A 10,167-nucleotide genomic window follows, 5' to 3' on the forward strand; every position below is an offset into this window, starting at 1 on the left:
AAAGAAAAAAAAAAATTACAATTCTTACACTACTTTAGAAATTCCACAAGAGCAAACACACAGAAATGAATGACGTGTTATTGAACCACCTCATTTCCTTCTAGTTGAGTTATAGTTTCTATTATCTGGTTTTATTGACCGACTCCTTGGCAGGAAGCCACATTGAGAGCTGCCCAGTTTGACCACAGCCTTACAACGAGTGGAGCAGCTGGAGGCGAGGAGCATGTTTTGTGTGGGTGAAGGCTCTTTGTTTACTCTACTTTATCATCTTTCATACATTTATTATTAATGGACTGTGCTGCTGGGGTGTTGTCATTTCATTTGCTTGCTTGATGTTTTTTCTCCCAGTTTTTACCATTTTCTATTTTTCTTTTATCTCATTCAATGCAAATGTGCAGATAAATCAATTATACAAAGAAGAAGAAGAGGAAACACACGAATAAATGATATTTTCTCCTTCTTCCAGGTTGAGTTTTCATTTTATTGACTTTGAAGCATTAAACTCAGTCTAATGTGTAGACAGGAGACAGAGGGAGTTTTCTGAATTAAATTTGGTGAAGAAAGTGAGGTGATGACATAAGGTGACAGAGGAAGAGGAGGAGGAGGAGAAAGGAGAGATATGAGTTGCTCAATTTGGTATTTTCTGATTACTCTTTGTCATTATATTTCTGATTAACTTGATTCAGATTCGCCTCAACAAACAAAGACATTTGAATTTTTTCTCAGATGAAGGGGGCTAGAGGAAAGGAGGGGGGGGGTTGGTTGATGACTCAGGTGATGTGTCATACTCTACTCTATGCTATAAAAGGGAACTTTTACATTTTGTCCACACAAACACACACACACACATCGTACAGTACACACACTGGACTCAGGAGGAGGTTTGTTTACTACAGCAAGAGAAGAAAGATGAAATGTAAGTTTGTTTATGATACTTTTGTACTAAGTGAGTGGAGCTGTGTGTGTATGTGTGTGTGTGTGTGTGTGTGTGTGTGTGTGTGTGTGGGTGGGTGGAAGTCCGTCAGTATGTGTGTGTTTGTTTGGGGGAGGGGTGCTTTACTGCACGTGGTCTTTAATTTTAGCCTGAGGGAGTTTGAAAGAGAGTGAATGAATGAATGAATGGATGAATGAATGAATGACATTTGTGGCTGAAACACAGCGATAGTTTCAGTTTGAAGTGTTTAGATCTAGTTCCATTTGAATTTCACAAACTACATGCTGATTGGTGTCAGCTTGGGCTGTGATTGGCTGGTCAAGTGTGTGTGTGTGTGTGTGTGTGTGTGTGTGTGTGTGTGTGTGTGTGTGTGTATGTTTTTCCCTGAGTAGTATGAACCGGTCCAGTGGAGGAAGAAGTGCTTTAACTTAAGAATAAGTACCAACACAACAACGTAAAAATACTCCATATAAATAAAAGTCATGCATTTAAAAGTAAAAGTACAGAAGTATCCATTAAATTTACTCACAGTATTAAAAGTATTAGTACTCATCATGTAGAATAATATTGTATATATATATATATATATATATACTATATGCTTTGTTAAGACGTATGCATCAGCATATGAGCAGCATTTTACTGTTGTAGCTATTTGAGCTGGTTTGAACGACTTTATATACAGTTAGCTAGTTTTGTCTAATGGTTTCCAAGCTAGGGGTCAGGCCCCTCCAGAGGGTCCCAAGAAAAATCAGAAAGGTCATGAGATGATTAATGGGACAGAAAACTGAATCTGTTTCCAGTTTTCCAGTCCAGAGTTTACATTTACATTTACTCACCTGGCAGACGCTTTTATCCAAAGCGACTTACAGTACTACATCTATTCAATAAATGCAAGGGGATCAAGTTAAGAAGGCACTAAATCTACAGAGTAAGTACTAGTTTGACTTATTTAAATGAAACCATGTGAGAAGTTTAGGGGGAAATCTCTTTTTGGTGGAACTGCTGATTCCTCATACGTCTGAAATATGACAAGTAGACACATCCAGAGACTTGCTTGTCTTATAAAAGGTTGGTTTAATCTTTAACAATGCATTGCAGCAATCATGTCTGGATCAGTCTACACAATATTTTTTATGCCTCTGCGCTGGTCTGATTAGATTTTGGTGGTCAAAGGTCAAAGATCACAGTGACCTCAAAAGAATTCACACACTAATTGTGACACAATTTAACACAATTGTCTAATGGGATAAAATGATGATGATGAAATGATTTATATCCACGTGATCAACAGTTTGACATTATAATGTTCTGCACAAACACTCGTGGCCATTATTCGATGCTGTAACTCAGGAACAGAAGGGGAGCGATTGTGACCGTATTTCCTTCAAGGAAGGCGGTAATTCGAGCTGTCTTTGTGATAGTCATTGTGTCAGATAAGGAGGCCACAGTCATAAATTCTTGCCGTGACTTGGCCAAGGGGCATGGCAGCCCACACGTTAGTCTCTGACAAATCAGAGCTTTCATGATTTACATGGTGATCGGGAGGTGCCAGGGACCGAGCTAGCTCCACCTGATGGCATCCATAATGAATGCTTGTGTGTGCAAACAGGGTTCTGAAACTGATCACTGGACACTGAAGGTGGGTTCTGCCTTATGGTGGAAAAAAGAGTGAACGTGTGGAATGGGGAGATTAATTTAGTGAAATTTTCCTAAACCAAACATGTTCGTCAAAGTCACAGGTTTGTTTCCTTGTTCACAAACCACAAGACCCCATCTTTTTGTCGAGACGTTGCAGGTTTTTTCGATGCTGTATGAAGTATGGTCCTTCCTGACACAGATCTATGTTATAGCAGGTGTATTTGATAAATGAATGGTGGCTGCTTGGTATTGTGTGTGCTGGCTCACTGGACCTGCTGCCACCATTCAAAATGTCTGTCATCTCTCAGATCTGATATTGTGTTGTCTGACTTCGACATTACATAAGACAAATTAGTCAACAATTATTTTTGCAAAACCTGGGAATTAGTAAGAAAAACAGGAGGCAGGAAGCACCAGAGAGAGGTGAGACGCATGAGTCAGGTAGGCAGACAGTGATGTCATCATTGCACATCACCAGGGCACTTAAACTGTAATGTAATTTGCACACTCATGTCACAGAGCGAGATCCACTGACTATGAAAAAGGAGTGAGTCAGCAATGATGCCACTCCCCGGTGGTCAACTGTGGTACTGCGACGAAAAAAGAACTTACAATTTTTACTTTGAAAGAACAGCTGAAGAGGGTTAGAAGATGACACAGAAGTTAGTTTCAGTCTGATACCAGGTAACATCAGGGACAGCATCACCAATATCAATTCTGATATCAATACTTTAATTGTTAAAAGCCGCTAATGTAGCTATTAGCATGTAAGGGAGAGAAATATTTCATGATTAGGAGGTGAGTAGGCTACTTCTTAACTTTGTTAAGAAAAGTGCTACATATATAAAGTTTCAATACTTCTGAATATATCTTAATTACAACCAAATAAGTTGTTTTTTCTCATTATGTAAATCCTCTGAACAGCAGCAGAGATGCACATATTGCTGCATTAGGTAAAGTTTTGTGTGTCCTGGATGTGATGTAACATGTGATGTTTCTATTTTTCTGGTAACACTTCAGGGATCGATCCATCCTGCCACTACTGTTGACCAACAGGGCAGCTTGAACTCCAAGGAATGTCAATTCTTATTCATAGTATCATGACTTTTTGATCCAGGAAGTTTTAATATTTGTGAAACGTTTCCCAGACTTTAGAAAAAGCTATTTTCATACGTGTGACGTCAGCTCAGTGTAAAGCGGATGGATTCAGGGAAAAGAGAGAAAACTTTTTTGGAATGATGTCCCAGCGGAGCAGCTTTTACTGGAATCAGTTACACCACCAAGGTGTTTAGTGTCCAGTTCTTGTAACACAGTATACCTACGGGAGTGAAGCATAAAGAAACTGCCAAGTTAGTGGTTTGATTCCAATAAACGAAGCCAAGATGGACACTTCCTATTTCCTGCTGCAGATATATTGAAAAATGTTTGTTTATTTCATTTGTCATTTCACTTTCAGAGACTTGACGTTTGCTTAAGTAGTAGTAGTTTCTTCTTTCATCAAACTGAACGCTTTATTTTTCTTGCAATGTTGCATTCAAGGATGGTCAGACATGCCAGATTTAACTAAAACATCATTGTACAGGGAGGGATTTCATGACATTGCATGCGATCTACTGCATCTCCAATATGACAATTTCTGCACTTGCACACATGCCAAAACATGTTCCTGCTTATCTAATCTGAGAATTCACAGATGTTTTCTCTCTTGTTGCTGCTGAGGGAAAACCCCACCTGGCTTTCTATCAAAAAAACTTCAGCTTGTCAAGAGACAAACAATAAAACAGGCTTTACTTTACCTTAAAACTTGTTTTAATTGGATTTTCTTTGGCCAGTTGGGCACACCAACCTGTAAATGCAACATTAAAGCTGCAAGCCATAAAACCAGAGCCGAAAGACACCAAAAAAGCTCTGTAGGACTGCGGGTTAGGCGATGATTCACTGTGTGTTAATTACTATGGGTGACACCTTTCACATTAGAGATCATTTGATAATCATTTGATAATATAGAATGTTTGATAAATGCAGCTTTAAAGTTTAGGGATTTTTTCAGCCTGTAGAAGAAGCATGGAGTTGAAATCACCAGATATTCACATCCTGTAATATCATGTTTAAACTCGTCAGTTTGCCAGATGATTGACAGATGATGTTTTCTAGGTTTGTTGGTTGGTTTTGGATGAAGTTGACTGACACTTCAGAGGTTCACTGGAAGTTTATGAGAGTAAAAGCCAATGAAATGAGGCATTCACTGTCTCAGAGAGCAAACACAGAAAACTCCAGTGTTTCTGCGCAGTGTCTGACTCAGCATAAAAAGACAAGCGAGGAATAAAAAAGGAGCACGTACTGGAACGGAAGCAGTGGAAGCGTGAGACGTTGCATGTGTGTCGCCGTTTAGTGTGTGAGTGAGTGTGCTGATGAAATAACCTGCTAAATGGATCAAAGAATTCACTCTGCTTCTTAAGCAATTTTCTTGTGAGCTGTAATGCTTTCACAGCTGTTTACGCTGCCAGATACGTGACTGTACACAACAGTGCTGGGGGCTGTTTTCTTACTTTGACAGAGGCGTTTTGCTGATGTATTATTCAGTAATTTTCCAGCAGCCACATGAAGTCTTGTTTGTGTCTTGAGCTGACAGATATTGCATGTAGAGAAATTATGATGCAATAACTGATATTTAGTGGGGTGTAGAAGGGCAGCGAGTGCACTTATTCATTGGCTGCAGCTTTGGATGCTTCGTGTGCTGAGCATCTGAACATCTGTTTGTTGTCATTCTGGGCTCTGATGTGTGTTCAGTGGTGAAACTTTGCTCTGCTCTGGAAGCACAAATGATCTCGTTGGAGAACTAATTTTCATGTTGTCAGGCAGAAAACAGGAGAAGTGAAAGGTCTTAACCTTTCGATGTTGCATATACATCATCTCATCCCACCACAACTGTCTGCCCCAGAAACTTTGTCAAACAGACGAGACTGCGTCAATGTTTATGGCTGGAGGTCACTGTGTGACTCATAGTGAGATATTCTGTATGTCATACAGTAATTTAATTTTCTCTGTCGGAGAGGATTATTTTTCAGACATATGACAAAGCCATATCCTTTGAATAAGACCTCGACATGATTTTAATTTGTAAAAACATATTATTTTGCAGCTGTTCATGTTTCCTGTCTCCCTGCAAAGTTAATGCTGAGATAGACCACAGCTGCCGTGCGACCCTGAACAGTCGTAAACAAGTAGAGAAAAATGTCATGATTCAGACATAAAAAAGTCATATGTTTTATAAAAAGCTGCAAGTCTGACAAAGTGTGAGGATTTAACTGTACAGTCTATTTTAAGTTATAATCTAGCTATAAGCTTTTGCCTTTTCAGTTTTCTTTTACATCAAAACTCTGATTGGAAATTCAGATAATTCAATCAAAAACCTCAAAATATCACAAAACCAGCTGCTGTAAAAAAGTTGATGTATCTATAAAAGCCAAATGTGACAGGGTGTAGATTGATAAATAGCAAATACATGAGGATGAACATGAAGCATGAGACTTGGAAAACCACTGAAGATTCTGCTTCACTGAAGAGACTAAAAATAGCAGCAGAGGAAAACACCCAGTCGGTGTAGAGATCAGAGTAATGAGGACACCTCTGGATACAAGAAACAAGTATTACAGGGGATGGATTTTTCTTCTTGTCCTTCTTCTGCACATTTAATCGCATATTCATTTGCTGCTTTTCTGGACATTCAGTGAAAATGTGTGCTAAATGTCGATGTACACCTGACTGCTGCTGTTATCAGCCTCACTGTTTACTGTTCACTCTCCTATCACTGTATCTCAGCTGGATGAAGTCAGTGTTAAAACACGCAGGGATCACATCACAGGGAGGCTTTTCTTGTGTCACAGGAAACACAATGTATTTGTCTCTTGTTCATCAAAAAAGTAGGACAAATACACCACTGTTGTCGGCCTATTTTCAAACCTGTCTGCCTGCTGACATTTGCCGTGCATTCGTCTTCTGCCAAGACTGAGCTCTGAGTTTACTCTGCACGGAGCTGACACACAGAGGCCGAGCCTGTCGTCCATCACGGTTTGCGTCTTGGTTACGTCAGACGCGGCCGTCATCTTGTTTGTTTGTTGAAAGGTCGCAGACATAAAAGGTCAAAGTTTGACTAAATTATTTTACGTCAGTGTCCACATACTGACTTTTTCCTGAGCGTTTGAGACTGACTGTGCGATGCAGTTGAAAGCTCTGGGAAAATAACTTGTAAGTGCTCGGTTATTAATTTGTCCAAGTTAAATCTGATTCAACTTTGAGCACAGTAGTGAGAGAGAGGACCTGAGTATTGATTATATATCGTGACCTAGTGATTTTTTAATTACAAATCTGCACGAATCCACTGTGACACCTTTCTTAGGCATAAATATAATGATGATATTTAAATAATAACTATAATAAACCTCCTTTCTGAGGCAAATTTGAAAGCACAATGTAAGAATCTTTTATAGATTATAAAAAAAATATGAAATCAATAACAGAATCAACAAAATGACTAGTAGAAGCACAAGGAGGAAGTAAAACAGGAACAACAAAAGGTGATTATATGAAACCAAGATTTTGTTTCTCTCTCAATATTCAGTGTTAATGAACGGGACTTTTAATATTAAATTCCTCACATAGTCAAACAGACAAAACTGCCTGATGTTTTGTCTGTGAGGTGGTTTCTGCTGTTAATGTGTGAGCAGCAGTAAAAGTGTCAGACACTTTCTGACAAAGTGGATGTTTTCCCTCTAAAGAGCGCAACCCGAGGCGCCGGGCCGCTGATGTCACCGCAGGGAGATTAATCTGAGTCAGACCGCTCTCCTTTTCCAACAAGAGGCCCAGAGCAGGCTGGGAAAAAAAAACACAAAAAAACCCCACAGCATACCTATCATTCCTTATCCCTGATCTAACACTAACGGACAGTTCATGTCTTTGTTGCTCTGGGTAAAGGGGTTTTTGAAGTTGCATAAACCAGCGGATAGATTTACAGACAAGGACTAATCTTGATTTCCTTGAGCAGAGATCATCGTTGATTAAACACTTGAGGAAAAAGCTCAAGAGACCGAGACAAAACAAAACACAGAGGATTTGAAGGAATTATTCATTCTCAGGTTGCTCAAAAACACACCAGCTGTGTTTTTTATACAACTAAATGTATAAGATTAAAGCTGCACTTATGAAAATGTTTATATCAACAATGGATCAAAGAATTACCTGAACGTGAAAGGTGATGTCATAGCAACAAACCCACAGAGAATCATCGATGTGTTCTGCAGTTCCTCAGCTCCACACTGTTAAATCCTCTTTCAGCTCTTTGTTTTGATGGAGGCCGACAAAGTTAGAGACCAGCTGCTGAACACAGCGGAGGATTCAACAGGCAAACAGCCACAGATTTTATCAAGAGTAGCTAAAGATTCAATCAAAGCTGGAGGGAGCATGAACATTCAATCAATCAATTAATCAATAATTGAAACCATATTTGTAGAGCACCTTTAAAACAATTCAAAGTGCCTCACAGATGACGGGGAAGCTCATAATAACATAGTTCAAATGTAAATCCATTTGAAACTAATGCACATGAGAAATAGAAAACTGATGAAAACAGATGACAATAGATGACAGGAAATAAAAGATTTTAAAACATGAATACAGAAACATAAATAACTAAATAGCCATGAAATATTTTAATCAAAATCAAAGCTAAAGAGATAGTTTAAGTTTAAGTTTAAGTTTAAGTTTAAGTTTAAAACAAATCTCCAGATGTGTCCTGGATGTGTAATTATTGTTGCTGACACATTCATCATAATAATATTATGCAGTATATGCTTATAACAAAATATGTCATTCGAGATTGAGGGAAACTAGTGTTAAATGTGAGCAGGAAAAAAACGATGAAAATCTTGATACATTTTTGCAACTCCGGTTTTATTTGTGTGGTTTTGTGCCTGATTTCTATGAGTTATAACATTGTACTTGTCACAGTCTGGGAACATGGTGATATTGCTCCAGTGAAGCCTGACGGGACAGGAAACATGAGCGGTTAAATTATTAGACCGGCTGTAAACAAGCCGTTAGTTCAGTCAATCATTTTATTTGGGGGGGTCAAAACTGAAAGCGTACACACTTAAAATGTCAAAGGTCAAAGTTGAATCACAGAGTTGGTCTGTAAACTGTGACGGATGTTCACAAAAGACAGTCTGGGTGATAATGTTACAGTTCATTTTCTCTCTTTTGATTAAAACCGGCGTGATCGTCAGTTTCCTGACCTGTCGTGAGAAATCAAGGCTCTAAAATCAATAGATAAAGATTATGAATGTTGTTGCGTGTGTGAACCGACCAATTAGTGTTTACTTTTCCCCGAAATTCATATTATCAGCTTGCAGAAATCAGTCTGTTTATTTCTTCCCCTCACTCCCACACATATTCAGCTACTAAATATGCTAACAGTAAATCAGAGTCAGACTTATTTCAGTGTCTAAACCTTCAGCCTTTTAATCTCACATCTCAACTGCTGCTCTTATCTGATTCGATGAATGACTGTTTGTGTCTGGATCACAGGGTGCAACAGAATTAGCTGAAAGTGATGCTGCATCAACAGACAACTTTTATACTTTCTCTTCTGGTGTGAGATTTCCTTACAGTGGCGACAAATACAGACTGAAGCATTCACAGAACTTGGTGCAGCTGCCTCAGGATTAATCCTGTGCTGCGTATCATGCGGTCTACATCTCGGTTGGAAATTAAACTGTTTCCGTGCAGCTTTGTGGTTTTTCTTAGTGATTCACACACACAGCGGGTCTGGGTCAATGAGAGGGGACCAAAATAAGTGCAGCCCAGTAGCCACCTGTTTGTGAGCGCAGCTGTGAGCAACTACAGCTGAACATTAGTCTGCTGTCTCATCCTCTTTGAAGTTGAAGGAGAAATTTATTTTTAAGATGAAGAGGTAAATAAACGAGCAGCACTTGCATAAAGAACGACTTTGTTGGTTCTACTGGAAGCTAAGTGAAGAAAATATCTTCACACTGTAAATGCAGAAACACTGTAAGTGTCCTCTTCTTGTCTTTACAGTGATTTATGACTCCACCACTTGTCTATGTCTACTCCGCCTGCTGCTATTGGCTGAGCTGTTTGTCCATTCGTCGTCTCGTCCCGCCCACAGTTCCTCCCTCTGTGGTTTGTTGGGATCAATGATCCCTCAGGTGGATATGCTGATGAGCAATGCCAAAAAACTCCATGAGCTGGTGAGCATTAACCCCACACACACACACACAGACACACAGACACACACACACACACACAAAAACACACACTTCATTTCAATAGCAGATCCCTTATAAACACTGTACAGCAATTTTGTAATACATTTTAACAATAAAACAAAGAAACAAATTGTATCCATCTAACAAACAGTTAGATGGAAACAATTATTAGAGATACTGATCCATGTTTTTAATATACAGTATATGTTCAGTATTATAATATTCTACTTAAGTTATTATTCCTTAAGTTAAACACAAGATAGGAAAACAATAAGCTAGAGAGAAATGTTCCTATCACTGCATGACACA

General features: G+C 38.9%; 2 protein-coding genes across 3 annotated transcripts in view; one reads left to right on the forward strand and one right to left on the reverse strand.

Moving 5' to 3' along the window:
• The window catches only part of LOC111661204 (major histocompatibility complex class I-related protein 1-like), a 124,696-nt gene that overhangs the window by 111,147 nt on the left and 3,382 nt on the right, over positions 1-10,167 (reverse strand). The window lies entirely within an intron of this gene.
• il11b (interleukin 11b) overlaps positions 895-10,167 on the forward strand; it is a 12,101-nt gene continuing 2,828 nt past the window's right edge. Inside the window, exons 1-2 of one of the 2 annotated variants that reach the window (XM_087176164.1) lie at positions 895-916; positions 9,668-9,840. In XM_087176164.1, coding sequence (XP_087032290.1) covers positions 910-916; positions 9,668-9,840 — 180 coding nt within the window. In that variant the 5' untranslated portion in view covers positions 895-909. Of the gene's footprint in view, positions 917-9,597; positions 9,841-10,167 lie in introns of those variants that run through there. The other variant, XM_023414703.2, reaches the window with a different exon arrangement.

The sequence above is a fragment of the Seriola lalandi genome, unplaced genomic scaffold (genome assembly GCF_002814215.2).
Source record: "Seriola lalandi dorsalis isolate HSWRI2012SDOR001 ecotype SW California unplaced genomic scaffold, Sedor1 jcf7180002054538, whole genome shotgun sequence".
Lineage (NCBI taxonomy): Eukaryota > Metazoa > Chordata > Actinopteri > Carangiformes > Carangidae > Seriola > Seriola lalandi.